The sequence below is a fragment of the Salmo salar genome, chromosome 23 (assembly GCF_965601325.2).
Source record: "Salmo salar chromosome 23, fSalSal1, whole genome shotgun sequence".
In the NCBI taxonomy this organism is placed as follows: Eukaryota; Metazoa; Chordata; class Actinopteri; order Salmoniformes; family Salmonidae; genus Salmo; species Salmo salar.
The window spans coordinates 52357501-52372500 of record NC_138313.1 but is presented as its reverse complement, the minus strand read 5'-3'; the positions used below and the strand labels follow the sequence as shown (position 1 = coordinate 52372500).

The 15000-nt window shown below is 43.6% G+C and overlaps 2 protein-coding genes across 4 annotated transcripts in view; one reads left to right on the top strand and one right to left on the bottom strand.

Annotated features, from left to right (window-relative positions):
• The window catches only part of stoml1 (stomatin (EPB72)-like 1), a 19734-nt gene extending 18687 nt beyond the window's left edge, over positions 1-1047 (bottom strand). For all 3 annotated transcript variants that reach the window (XR_014382379.1, XM_082968225.1, XM_045706330.2), the window contains exons 1-2: positions 685-1047; positions 221-327 (exon numbers count right to left, since the gene is read on the bottom strand). Coding sequence is in view for 2 of the 3 variants with exons in the window: in XM_082968225.1 (XP_082824351.1) it covers positions 221-327; positions 685-856 (279 nt within the window). In the remaining variant the exon portion in view is untranslated. The remainder of the gene's footprint in view (positions 1-220; positions 328-684) is intronic.
• Positions 1048-11237: 10190 nt separating this feature from the next.
• The window catches only part of arih1 (ariadne ubiquitin-conjugating enzyme E2 binding protein homolog 1 (Drosophila)), a 30867-nt gene continuing 27104 nt past the window's right edge, over positions 11238-15000 (top strand). Inside the window, exon 1 of the mRNA XM_082968224.1 lies at positions 11238-12353. Coding sequence (XP_082824350.1) covers positions 12057-12353 — 297 coding nt within the window. The 5' untranslated portion in view covers positions 11238-12056. The remainder of the gene's footprint in view (positions 12354-15000) is intronic.

Sequence of the window (15000 nt, the reverse complement as noted above, 5' to 3'; positions counted from 1 at the left end):
AGGTTATGAAGGTTAGTGTGTTACCTTCAGTACGAACCAGCCTGATATGGGGAAGGTTATGAAGGTTAGTGTGTTACCTTCAGTATGAACCAGCCTGATATGGGGGAAGGTTAGTGTGTTACCTTCAGTATGAACCAGCCTGATATGGGGAAGGTTATGAAGGTTAGTGTGTTACCTTCAGTATGAACCAGCCTGATATGGGGGAAGGTTAGTGTGTTACCTTCAGTACGAACCAGCCTGATATGGGGAAGGTTATGAAGGTGCAGATATACACCATGAAGCAGACGATCACATTGCAGATCCAGGACAGCCATCCCTGAGTGGAATCTGGAGAAGAGAGAAGAGGAGTTCATCAAATAAATGTGAGTTAAACACTGCATCAGTCTAGCTAATCAGAAATATAGATATAACGAGGATCAATACAATACTGTCCATGCATACCAACGTTGTATGTATCAAGCATTAATTTAGCCAATACATTTACATTTTTAGTCATTTTAGAGGACACTCTTATCCAGAGCGCCTTACAGTATTGAATGCATACATTAAATACATTTTTTCGCCGTACTGGTCCCCCCGTGGGAATCGAACCAACAACCGTGGCGTTGCAAAACATCATGCTCTACCAACTGAGCCACACGGGACCACATAGTCCGACGTTGCATTATTTTAGCCAATACTTACCACGGTAGTCGTTGTCTCTAACATTGGGGATGTAGTCAAAGGAAAGTCCTTGTCCTGTGTGATGGTGGAATGGAGACTGGACAAAGCTTTCTGTCGCCACGAACAGCCCAGGTTTGGCAGGGACCGAGTCTCGTTGCGGTAGAGACCGATATCCACACGCTTTATTATACATTGTCCTGTCAACTTTAACGCTCAATAAACGACCTCAGTTTTTTTTTTTAAATGGTGTATTTACGGACAAAATCATGGCATTAAATAGATGTTTTAACGGTCAAATTAACCCAACAACAAATAATATGTTTTATTTTGTTGGCAGCAACTGCGTTACTTCCGTGTTTAGCTGTTTGCTCGGTTGTAGATTAAAATGCAGCTTGAGGAGAGAGCTAGGAGTACACTGTCCTCTAGTGACCAGGCTGGTCTGTGTTCAGGTCTAACATTACACTCTGTACTCTGGTGGCTTGAGGAGAGAGCTAGGAGTACACTGTCCTCTAGTGACCAGGCTGGTCTGTGTTCAGGTCTAACATTACACTCTGTACTCTGGTGGCTAGAGGAGAGAGCTAGGAGTACACTGTCCTCTAGTGACCAGGCTGGTCTGTGTTCAGGTCTAACATTACACTCTGTACTCTGGTGGCTTGAGGAGAGAGCTAGGAGTACACTGTCCTCTAGTGACCAGGCTGGTCTGTGTTCAGGTCTAACATTACACTCTGTACTCTGGTGGCTTGAGGAGAGAGCTAGGAGTACACTGTCCTCTAGTGACCAGGCTGGTCTGTGTTCAGGTCTAACATTACACTCTGTACTCTGGTGGCTTGAGGAGAGAGCTAGGAGTACACTGTCCTCTAGTGACCAGGCTGGTCTGTGTTCAGGTCTAACATTACACTCTGTACTCTGGTGGCTTGAGGAGAGAGCTAGGAGTACACTGTCCTCTAGTGACCAGGCTGGTCTGTGTTCAGGTCTAACATTACACTCTGTACTCTGTGTTCTGGTGGCTTGAGGAGAGAGCTAGGAGTACACTGTCCTCTAGTGACCAGGCTGGTCTGTGTTCAGGTCTAACATTACACTCTGTGCTCTGTACTCTGGTGGCTTGAGGAGAGAGCTAGGAGTACACTGTCCTCTAGTGACCAGGCTGGTCTGTGTTCAGGTCTAACATTACACTCTGTACTCTGGTGGCTTGAGGAGAGAGCTAGGAGTACACTGTCCTCTAGTGACCAGGCTGGTCTGTGTTCAGGTCTAACATTACACTCTGTACTCTGGTGGCTTGAGGAGAGAGCTAGGAGTACACTGTCCTCTAGTGACCAGGCTGGTCTGTGTTCAGGTCTAACATTACACTCTGTACTCTGGTGGCTTGAGGAGAGAGCTAGGAGTACACTGTCCTCTAGTGACCAGGCTGGTCTGTGTTCAGGTCTAACATTACACTCTGTACTCTGTACTCTGGTGGCTTGAGGAGAGAGCTAGGAGTACACTGTCCTCTAGTGACCAGGCTGGTCTGTGTTCAGGTCTAACATTACACTCTGTACTCTGTGCTCTGGTGGCTTGAGGAGAGAGCTAGGAGTACACTGTCCTCTAGTGACCAGGCTGGTCTGTGTTCAGGTCTAACATTACACTCTGTACTCTGGTGGCTTGAGGAGAGAGCTAGGAGTACACTGTCCTCTAGTGACCAGGGTGGTCTGTGTTCAGGTCTAACATTACACTCTGTACTCTGGTGGCTTGAGGAGAGAGCTAGGAGTACACTGTCCTCTAGTGACCAGGCTGGTCTGTGTTCAGGTCTAACATTACACTCTGTACTCTGTACTCTGGTGGCTTGAGGAGAGAGCTAGGAGTACACTGCCCTCTAGTGACCAGGCTGGTCTGTGTTCAGGTCTAACATTACACTCTGTACTCTGTACTCTGGTGGCTTGAGGAGAGAGCTAGGAGTACACTGTCCTCTAGTGACCAGGCTGGTCTGTGTTCAGGTCTAACATTACACTCTGTACTCTGGTGGCTTGAGGAGAGAGCTAGGAGTACACTGCCCTCTAGTGACCAGGCTGGTCTGTGTTCAGGTCTAACATTACACTCTGTACTCTGGTGGCTTGAGGAGAGAGCTAGGAGTACACTGTCCTCTAGTGACCAGGCTGGTCTGTGTTCAGGTCTAACATTACACTCTGTACTCTGTACTCTGGTGGCTTGAGGAGAGAGCTAGGAGTACACTGCCCTCTAGTGACCAGGCTGGTCTGTGTTCAGGTCTAACATTACACTCTGTACTCTGGTGGCTTGAGGAGAGAGCTAGGAGTACACTGCCCTCTAGTGACCAGGCTGGTCTGTGTTCAGGTCTAACATTACACTCTGTACTCTGGTGGCTTGAGGAGAGAGCTAGGAGTACACTGCCCTCTAGTGACCAGGCTGGTCTGTGTTCAGGTCTAACATTACACTCTGTACTCTGTACTCTGGTGGCTTGAGGAGAGAGCTAGGAGTACACTGCCCTCTAGTGACCAGGCTGGTCTGTGTTCAGGTCTAACATTACACTCTGTACTCTGTACTCTGGTGGCTTGAGGAGAGAGCTAGGAGTACACTGTCCTCTAGTGACCAGGCTGGTCTGTGTTCAGGTCTAACATTACACTCTGTACTCTGTACTCTGGTGGCTTGAGGAGAGAGCTAGGAGTACACTGTCCTCTAGTGACCAGGCTGGTCTGTGTTCAGGTCTAACATTACACTCTGTACTCTGGTGGCTAGAGGAGAGAGCTAGGAGTACACTGTCCTCTAGTGACCAGGCTGGTCTGTGTTCAGGTCTAACATTACACTCTGTACTCTGGTGGCTTGAGGAGAGAGCTAGGAGTACACTGTCCTCTAGTGACCAGGCTGGTCTGTGTTCAGGTCTAACATTACACTCTGTACTCTGGTGGCTTGAGGAGAGAGCTAGGAGTACACTGCCCTCTAGTGGACGGCTGGTCTGTGTTCAGGTCTAACATTACACTCTGTACTCTGTACTCTGGTGGCTTGAGGAGAGAGCTACCAGAGACAAGATAGACCACACCCTGTCGTTTCCAACAACAAATGAGAACAAACGAGTCATAGTGGGCAGAGCCAAACACAAGCTAGCGAGATCCTATTGGCCCCGTTCTAGTAGATATCTGCATATTTCCAGTAGGGAACGCCTATTCTGTGTGCAATAACTCATTTCACCTTTGCACTCCTTCTAAACAACACAATTTTAAAAAAAAAAAATGTTTTTAACAACTTTAGCAAAGGTTAAAGTCTACAAAATGTAGCCCATTCTGTTCATATCAGATTCTAGTTTTGAGAACAGAAAACTGTATTGAGATCAAATGTTTCATCGATGAGAAAATGTGCAAAATATCGGCCAAAATCCATCTCCTTCAAGACTCTGGGCTTCACTCTCACTGCCATAATGATGGTTAGTGTAAACGCCAAGCGGATGCTTCACATTTATACAATTCGATGAAATATCTGTCTCGTAGTTCGATCTGTGGCTGAACGTTTTTTTTTCACTGCCTCCCACGCCATTTCTCACGCGCTTTTCCTTCCATTAGAAAATGAATGAGAAGCGGGTTTTTTTCACCGTGTCGGTACACGCTTCGCCTCTTCCTCTCTGCTGAAACTAGCGAGCGAACCAGCTTCTCTCTGTCTTACTATTACGTAACACATGTATCTGATGTTGTCTGGTCAGAGAAAGTATCACAGACCATACAGTATCAGATATATGGTCAACACGGAGACAAGAGGGACGCTGGTTCACTCTCTCGGATGCTTTATATGAGATTGAGTCTTTCTCGGTCAAAATAAATGAGAAATAAATACATTATTTGGATGGGAAAGGAGGTACGGTAGGGCGGACCAGGACCCCCTAGGCCCCGTCTATAAAATCCGGCCCTGTACATGTATAGCCTGGTACATGATGAGATTATTATGGACTGTCGGGTCGCGTCAATTCGAATCTGGTATTAGAACAAAATAGTTAGCAAAGAGTAACTCGTGTTTTCTTTGTACTTTAATTAATGCAAACGCTTGAATGGTAAATATGATGTTCGTATATACGGTCTCGCTGTAACACCACCACGCAGGGCAAAACAGAGAAGAGAACGTCACATCCTTTGTTCTCCCTTATATACTCTGACAGAGATAGTTCCCGCTCACTGCTGGCCTGTCAGAGGGAGGAGGAGCGTGGTTTAAACTTACTCATCCTATCGTCGGCGTGCAGGCTGGTCCCAGCCTCGTGACGCACTTCCTGTCGCCGGGTGTAGTTCTTGTCTTCAGCAGTTGACTTATCCGTAGTTTATATACTTAATATTGTAGCATAGCTTCTCTGGTATATTATATAGGTTATGCAAACAAATAGCCAGTTCAACCCTAACAGGACAAAAGTGCAAGATTCATTTTTATTTGTCTAATGGCGGCTAAGCATCGATAATCATGTCACTAGAATAAGACCCTTGATATTTATTGAAAGGAGCATAAACCTCATCTCTGTGCATTTTTACCATTCTGTTAAATTCATCATCGTTTATTTAATTTGTAGCCTAATAAACCGCATGCTTTCCTATGATGTGATGGGATTTTAAAAAAAACAACAATTATCAGAAAAGTAGGCAACTTTTCTTGCATAAAAAGGTTGGATGGAAACCTGGTTAATAATGTCAAGACATTTTGAGGATGCTGGAATTAAACACTACATTACAAAATCAATATGGAGTTGGTCCCCCCCTTTGCTGCTATAACAGACCTCCACTCTTCTGGGAAGTCATTAATATGGAGTTGGTCCCCCCTTTGCTGCTATAACAGCCTCCACTCTTCAGGGAAGTCATTAATATGGAGTTCGTCCCCCTTTGCTGCTATAACAGCCTCCACTCTTCTGGGAAGTCATTAATATGGAGTTGGTCCCCCCTTTGCTGCTATAACAGCCTCCACTCTTCAGGGAAGTCATTAATATGGAGTTGGACCCCCCCCCTTTGCTGCTATAACAGACCTCCACTCTTCTGGGAAGTCATTAATATGGAGTTGGTCCCCCCTTTGCTGCTATAACAGTCTCCACTCTTCAGGGAAGTCATTAATATGGAGTTGGACCCCCCCCCCCCCTTTGCTGCTATAACAGCCTCCACTCTTCTGGGAAGTCATTAATATGGAGTTGGTCCCCCCCTTTGCTGCTATAACAGCCTCCACTCTTCTGGGAAGTGATTAATATGGAGTTGGACCCCCCCCTTTGCTGCTATAACAGCCTCCACTCTTCAGGGAAGTCATTAATATGGAGTTGGTCCCCCCCTTTGCTGCTACAACAGCCTCCACTCTTCTGGGAAGGCTTTCCACTAGATGTTGGAACATTGCTGCTATAACAGCCTCCACTCTTCTGGGAAGGCTTTCCACTAGATGTTGGAACATTGCTGCTATAACAGCCTCCACTCTTCTGGGAAGGCTTTCCACTAGATGTTGGAACATTGCTGCTATAACAGCCTCCACTCTTCTGGGAAGGCTTTCCACTAGATGTTGGATCATTGCTGCGGGGGACTTGCTTCCATTCAGCCACAAGAGCATTAGTGAGGTCGGGCACTGATGTTGGGCGATTAGGCCCTGGCTCGCAGTCGGCGTTCCAATTCATCCCAAAGGTGTTCGATGGGGTTAAAGTCAGGGCTCTGTACAGGCCAGTCAAGTTCTTCCACATCGATCTCGACAAAGCATTTCTGTATTTATAAAGGTGTAATGAAGTTGTTAAATTCCTGCATAAAATGGGTATTATGCCACTTCCTGTTAGAATAGTGTGTTTACATTGTCTAATAAATACACTTAGTGATACATGTATGGGATTCTGGGTAATCCACAGCAGATTTATGGAGAATTACTGTGGGTGAGGTGAAAATGAAATGATCCCGGGATACAAATATTTAAAGTTGACATTACATCATAAAATACACTTTTTACATCGTACATTAGCAATTTATGTTATTAGTAACTACTGTTGTTGGTTTGGTGTCAAATAAGCCGGTCTTTATGTGTTATTTGCCGAATCTCAGTTTTCCATGTGGGTTTTATGCTAAAGTTCCCTCTTTCAAGTTGGTAGCTAACTGGAAAAAGGCATCTTCTATTTATTTATATCCTTATATCCTGTCGACTAATGAACATTCATCCATACTGTGTGTGTCCCATCATTGCAAGTAATTTATGACAAATGAATAAAAAAAAACAAATTCTACTGTATTATTGACTGTATGTTTGTTTATTCCATGTGTAACTCTGTTGTTGTTGTATGTTGTTGAACTGCTTTGCTTTATCTTGGCCAGGTCGCAGTTGTAAATGAGAACTTGTTCTCAACTTGCCTACCTGGTTAAATAAAGGTGAAATAAATAAAATTAAGTATTTGTTGTACATTCCAGGTGTATTATATTTCTTCGCCACAAGAGGGCGACATTGAGTCATTTTTTCCCAGGTTAATTTTATCTATCTTTAATACCAAAATGGATGATGGTTTATACTGATGTTGTGAATATGAGATTACACATGGAAACTGTTTATTTTTATTATAGTAAATTAGGAATTATTAGAAATTGTTAAATCCACTATACGATCACAATGATCTTGATAGACATTTCGATATTTTTTCTTTTGTTAGTATATCATACTGCAGATTTATGGAGAATTGCTGTGGGAGTGCTATTTATATCACGCTGACTAATGATCATTCATCCATGCTGTTTGTCTCATCATTGCAGCTTTGGAAATAAATGAACTAGTTAAATAACGGTTCAATTTAAAAATAAAAAAATCCATCCTTTGCTCCTTCCTGTGTTGACTCACTGACTTGAGGGACGGGACCAGGAAGGTCACATATAGACCAGGATTTGTGCAAGGGGGCATTGTCATGCTGAAACAGGAAAGGGCCTTTTCGAACCTGTTCCCACAAAGTGGGAAGCACAGAATCGTCTAGAATGTCATAGTTTGCTGTAGCGTTATTAAGATTTCCCTTCATTGGAACTAAGGGGCCTAGAGCATTATTCCTCCTCCACCAAACTTTACAGTTGGCACTATGCATTGGGGCAGATAGCGCTCTCATGGTATCTGCCAAACCCAGAAACTGCTAGATGATTCATCACTGCTACATGATTCATCACTCCAGAGAACGTGATTCAATCTCCAGAGTCCAATGGCGGTGAGCTTTACACCCCTCCAGCATTGCACATGGTGATCTTAGGCTTGTGTGCGGCTGCTCGGCCATGGAAACCCATTTCATGAAACTCCAGGTGAACAGTTCTTGTGCTGAAGTTGCTTCCAGAGGAAGTTTGGAACTCGCTAGTGAGTGCTGCAACCGAGGACAGATGAATTTTACACGGTCCTGTTCTGTGAGCTTGTGTGGCCTACCACTTCTTGGCTGAGCCATTGTTGCTCCTAGAAGTTTCCACTTCACATTAACAGCACTTACAGTTGACCTGGGGCAGCTCTAGCAGGGCAGACATTTGACTAACTGAGTTGTTGGAAATCAAATCAAATGTATTTATATAGCCCTTTTTACATCAGCTGATATCTCAAAGTGCTGTACAGAAACCCAGCCTAAAAAAAAACCTAAACAGCAAGCAATGCAGGTGTAGAAGCACGGTGGCTAGGAAAAAACTCCCTAGAAAGGCCAGAACCTAGGAAGAAACCTAGAGAGGAACCAGGCTATGAGCGAGTGGCCAGTCCTCTTCTGGCTGTGCCGGGTGGAGATTATAACAGAACATGGCCAAGATGTTAAAATGTTCATAGATGACCAGCAGGGCCAGATAATAATAATCATAGTAGTTGTCGAGGGTGTAACAGGTCAGCACCTCAAGAGGAAATCTCAGTTGGCTTTTCATAGCCGATCATTGAGAGCATCTCTACCGCTCCTGCTGTCTCTAGAGAGTTGAAAACAGCAGGTCTGGGACATGTAGCACGTCCAGTGAACAGGTCAGGGTTCCATAGCCGCAGGCAGAACAGTTGAAACTGGAGCAGCAGCACAACCAGGTGGACTGGGGGCAGCTGGGAGTCATCATGTCAGGTAGTCCTGAGGCATGGTCATAGGGCTCAGGTCCTCGGAGAGAGAGAAAGAAAGAGAGAAAGAGAGAATTAGAGAGAGCATACTTAAATTCACACAGGACACCGGATAAGACAAGAAAAATACTCCAGATGTAACAGACTGACCCTAGCCCCCCGACACATAAACTACTGCAGCATAAATACTGGAGGCTCGGTTTGTGAAGTGGCATCCTATGACGGTGCCACGTTGAAAGTCACTGAGCTCTTCAGTAAGGCCATTCTTCTGCCAATTTTGGTCTATGGCTGTGTGCTTGATTTTATAAACCCTAATTTGAAGGGGTGTCCACATACTTTTGTATGTAGTGTATTTTGGATGAACATCTACAGGAGACTGTTGAAGGAGCCTAATCAGATAAAAACATTGTGACTGGTTGTGTTTATGCCACACATAAAAAGGTAATACATTTTAAAAGTTAAACGATAAATATTTAATTTTAGCGTTTTCTAGATGCTTGAGGAATAGTCACTCTGCTTGGAGAGTCAGAGCATGTGTTAAACTTTCCTGAATAACTGGGCCTGCTGGGAGAATATGAGAGGATACATTATTATAGGACGACTTGGGACAATGATGATCTGCAACAGACAGCACATTCAGTGGAATAATTGTATTGTCCCTAAACAAGATCAATAGGGGAGATGTTTCAAATTAAATCTAACTTTTTTTGTCACATGCACGCCGAATACAACAAGTGTAGACCTTACTGTGAAATGCTTACTTCACAAGCCCTTAACTCTTCTTAAACGGCATTGTTGGTTAACAAAATATTTACCAAATAAACAAAAGTAAAAAAATTATAAAAAGTAACATAATAAAATAACGAGGCTATATACAGGGGGGTACCGGTACAGAGTCAATGTGGAGGCTATATACAGGGGGTACCGGTACAGAGTCAATGTGGAGGCTATATACAGGGGGTACCGGTACAGACTCAATGTGGAGGCTATATACAGGGGGTACCGGTACAGAGTCAATGTGGAGGCTATATACAGGGGGTACCGGTACAGAGTCAATGTGGAGGCTATATACAGGGGGTACCGGTACAGAGTCAATGTGGAGGCTATATACAGGGGGTACCGGTACAGAGTCAATGTGGAGGCTATATACAGGGGGTACCGGTACAGAGTCAATGTGGAGGCTATATACAGGGGGTACCGGTAAAGAGTCAATGTGGAGGCTATATACAGGGGGTACCGGTACAGAGTCAATGTGGAGGCTATATACAGGGGGTACCGGTACAGAGTCAATGTGGAGGCTATATACAGGGGGTACCGGTACAGAGTCAATGTGGAGGCTATATACAGGGGGTACCGGTACAGAGTCAATGTGGAGGCTATATACAGGGGGTACCGGTACCGAGTCGGTGTGTTGGGGTACAGGTTAGTTGAGGTAATGTGTACATGTAGGTAGGGGTGAAGTGACTATGCATAGATAATAAACAGCGGGTAGCAACAGTTTTAGCTGTGTCTCATGTCTTCAATGTTCTTTCATGATGCCTCTCCACTGCATATCAGCTATTCCTATTTGTTCTTGTCGATTCATATAGAAAATGTATGCAGCTTTTAACGTTTTTTTTTACGTGTGGTATGATTGCTAGTTAGCCTATTGCAGATCTGGACAACCGATCCACCATTGTCACTATGAATGGTGGAGAGTCCGTTACACTGGTACTGACCTGTGGTATAAAGTAAAAAGTTAGCACACTGAAAAAAACTGTGCATAAGGGAAATACCAAAACACATTGATAGGGATAGGAGCATGCAAGCAGATGAGGACATGTGACTATATGGAAGAAATTGTATAATAAAACCTGCAAAAGAGTTAATGTAATCCAGGAAAGAAAAACACACTGCTCTCCCCCAAAACCACCCACCCAGAAAAAATAGCATCTGTCGCTAAGTGTAACAAAAATAAAATGTGTTAATCACGTCCAGGTATAACATGTTAAAATCAATAGCACAGGGGACAAACGTTTGGTGTGTATGCACTGTTTAAACAAACACTATTTAACAAATCACTGGTTACAAGACAATTTGTTGAAGACAGGTATCTAAATTGTAGAATGTCGGATGGAGATTCTGAGTGGCTGATTTTTAAAATTGTATTTAACTTAAAACGAATCATCACCTCACCAGGTATTTCTACATAATGACAGAGGTTGGCTTTCATTTTAGTGATAGCATGACTGTCAAACCCGTGTATTTGTTTGCCATCATCGACTTTTATGCAGAGACGTTTTAAGTCCTGAGACGGACAGGTGCCTATAGTACCAAGACAAATATATGAATCTGTTTAAATCAATCGATTTACTGCATTCGGGATGACTGTAAACTTTTATATGAACGTCAACTATCTGAAGCAAAAAAAGGACGTGTAATTCTGCGGTGAAAATGCAGTACCACAAACTGTCCACATTGGGGAAATTGGCATAATATAAAATAAGTGTGACAAAAATAATTCTATATTTTTATTTAGGATGATAGTAAATGAATCACATTCTGTTTTTTTGTTATTTTTTACAACAATTACATCTATTTCTTACTAGTTTAACCACGGAGTTTTAAAACGCTTTTAAGCAAAATGTAACTGCGCTCTACAACTTCCGTAGTGACCTACAAATAAATAAATAAATAAATAAACATTGCGCTGCACTCAATATACCCCGAAATATTATTTTAATTGACTTAATTTAAAACACGGATAATAAATTACAAAACATTGTAAGCATATGTTTTAGCTCATAGCTAGAAGGGATCCAACTTTTGTCAAATTAACGTCCGATTTGTATTTATATTAAATGAATGGATTTTGTAATTCATTATGGATCACCATTAGAGTATTTTACGTTTCGTAGCAGTGTTTTGGAGAACTTACGCAGCAGGTTAGGAGAATTAGGTTAAGGTTAGGAGAATTAGGTTAAGGTTAGGAGAATTAGGTTAAGGTTAGGAAGAGAGAAACAAAAAGAGTTAGGGTTTAGCTAAACAAACAAAAAAAAAAAAGCAAAATAATCTTCTTTTTTTTACGTTAATTTGACCATAAAAAAAAAGTTGTATCCCTTCTAACCACGACCGTGTTTTGATCCGTTTTTTCCTCCCTAGTCATCCACTGACGCGCGTCATGACGCCGCGTCTCTTTGTGTGGTTCATCTAGCGGCGACATTTGTTGTTATTTTCGCTACAACTGGAAACATTATTTTTTACCGACCGGTTTTATTTTGTTGGTTGGATTGTTTTTTTTGATACACATTCCATAACAACAAACAAAAAAACAACAACCTACCCATATTCCAACCCAAAAAAAACATCGACTTGTCAACACATCTCGATATCAACAACCGATAATAATGGACTCAGACGAAGGATATAACTATGATTTCGACGAGGACGAATGTAGCGAAGATAGCGGCGCAGAGGAACCGGGAGACGACGACGACGACACCCTGGAGCTAGGAGACGACGAGGTGGAACTGGTCGATCCCGCCGAGGCTGGAGGGGAACGGGACGAAGGTTTAGATACCTTAGGGGGTAGCGGTCATGGGACCGGACAAGAGGAAGAGGACTACCGTTTCGAAGTGTTGACTGCCGAGCAGATACTTCAGCATATGGTGGAGTGTATCCGAGAGGTCAACGAGGTCATCCAGGTGAGGCGTTGTCCGGGGCAGGAAACACCGGGGACGGTGGGAAGTTGACAGGCCACTACGCCGCTGTTAGCTAGCCAAATCCTACGAATCATTTTAGATAACTAGTAAAGCTAACTGAAGACAAATGTGTTTTTCCTAGCGTTTTTTTGTTGTTTTTTTTGTTGTTGCATGTTATCGACTAAAGTTGTTTCGCCTATCTGGCTTGTAGGTAGCTAAGTCAGGTAGCTAAGTCAGGTAGCTAGCTAAGCTAACTCGCACCCGGAAGTTAATTAACGTTAGCTAGGTAAGTTCAAGTTGATTAGCTAACGTTAACTAGGCTAGGTGATTAGCTAACGTTAACTAGGCTAGGTGATTAGCTAACGTTAACTAGGCTAGGTGATTAGCTAACGTTAACTAGGCTAGGTGATTAGCTAACGTTAACTAGGCTAGGTGATTAGCTAACGTTAACTAGGCTAGGTGATTAGCTAACGTTAACTAGGCTAGGTGATTAGCTAACGTTAACTAGGCTAGGTGATTAGCTAGATGTTAACTAGGCTAGGTGATTAGCGAGATGTTAACTAGGCTAGGTGATTAGCGAGATGTTAACTAGGCTAGGTGATTAGCTAGATGTTAACTAGGCTAGGTGATTAGCTAGATGTTAACTAGGCTAGGTGATTAGCTAGATGTTAACTAGGCTAGGTGATTAGCTAGATGTTGGCTAGGTGATTAGCTAGATGTTGGCTAGGTGATTAGCTAGATGTTAACTAGGCTAGGTGATTAGCTAGATGTTAACTAGGCTAGGTGATTAGCTAGATGTTAACTAGGCTAGGTGATTAGCTAGATGTTAACTAGGCTAGGTGATTAGCTAGATGTCTCTTTCAAATGTCCGTACTAGTTAACGTTAGCTAGTACATCAATTAATCATGACACATTGCTGTAAACGTTAGCTAGCTAGTTATGTGCCTCCCAAACAGCCCATCTGTGATCAAACTATCTGCCAGGGTAGCCTATTCCCCCCCCTCAGCATTACTATCATTTCATAAAACTGCCCATTGGGATGTGCTCAGCTGGCCGTGCCCCACTGCCCTCCATTGGGATATGTTCAGCTAGGCCGTGCCCCCACTGCCCCCCATTGGGATGTGTTCAGCTGGCCGTGCCCCCACTGCCCCCCATTGGGATGTGTTCAGCTGGCCGTGCCCCCACTGCCCCCCATTGGGATGTGTTCAGCTGGCCGTGCCCCCACTGCCCCCCATTGGGATGTGTTCAGCTGGCCGTGCCCCCACTGCCCCCCATTGGGATGTGTTCAGCTGGCCGTGCCCCCACTGCCCCCCATTGGGATGTGTTCAGCTGGCCGTGCCCCCACTGCCCCCCATTGGGATGTGTTCAGCTGGCCGTGCCCCCACTGCCCCCCATTGGGATGTGTTCAGCTGGCCGTGCCCCCACTGCCCCCCATTGGGATGTGTTCAGCTGGCCGTGCCCCCACTGCCCCCCATTGGGATGTGTTCAGCTGGCCGTGCCCCCACTGCCCCCCATTGGGATGTGTTCAGCTGGCCGTGCCCCCACTGCCCCCCATTGGGATGTGTTCAGCTGGCCGTGCCCCCACTGCCCCTAGTCAGTTTCATCACAGCCTGAGTAATAACAACAACACAGTTTCCACCATTTTCCAGTCCCTCTGGTCTAAAGAGATAGTCCGGGGATTAACAGTCGGACACCCTAACTAGAGCTTTGAATTGGTAGAACTAAGTGTTCTGTATGTATCGGCACAGCCTGGTGTAGCTAAGAATTTAAATCGAATTTTTGACAATTTAATATCTTTAAATTGTCAACGTTGGAGGTGAATTCTAAGCTAAGCCTTGTGCATGAATCCTAGAGGAGGAACTCAGCTGTACAGTATGTAGGTCTAGTCTCAAATCAAATGTTATTTTGTCACATGCTTGCTAAACAACGGGTGTTGACTAACAGTGAAATGTTTAGTTACGGGGCCTTCCCAACAACGCAGAGAGAAAGACAATAGAAAAGTGAAACACTTAATAATAAACACACAATGACTAACGATAACTTGGCTTTGGTACCAGTACCGAGTCCATGTGCAGGGGTACAAGGTAGATATACAATACTAGTCAAACATTTGGACACGTACTCATTCAAGGGTTTTTCTTTATTTTTACTATTTTCTACATTGTAGAATAATAGTGAAGACATTTTGAAGTAACCAAAGTGTTAAACAAATCAAAATATATTTGAGATTCTTTAAAGTAGCCACCCTTTGCCTTGATGACAGCTTTGCACACTCTTAGCATTCTCTCAACCAGCTTCCACGAGGTAGTCACCTGGAATGCATTTCATTTAACAGGTGTGCCTTGTTAAAAGTAAATTTGTAGAATTCTGAGTTTCATAGCAAAGGGTCTGAATACTTATGTAAATAAGGTCATTCTGTTTTTATTTTCTAATACATTTGCAAAAAATTCTAAAAACCTGTTTTCGCTTTTGTCTTTATGGGGGTATTGTGTTCATACAGTGCATTTGGGAAAAGTATTCAGACCCCTTCACTTTTTTCCACATTTTGTTACGTTACTGCCTTATTCTAAAAAAAAAATTATACAATTATTGGTGTGGAAAATAAATAATTGTAATAATTTTTTTAGAACAATGCAGTAACATAGCAAAA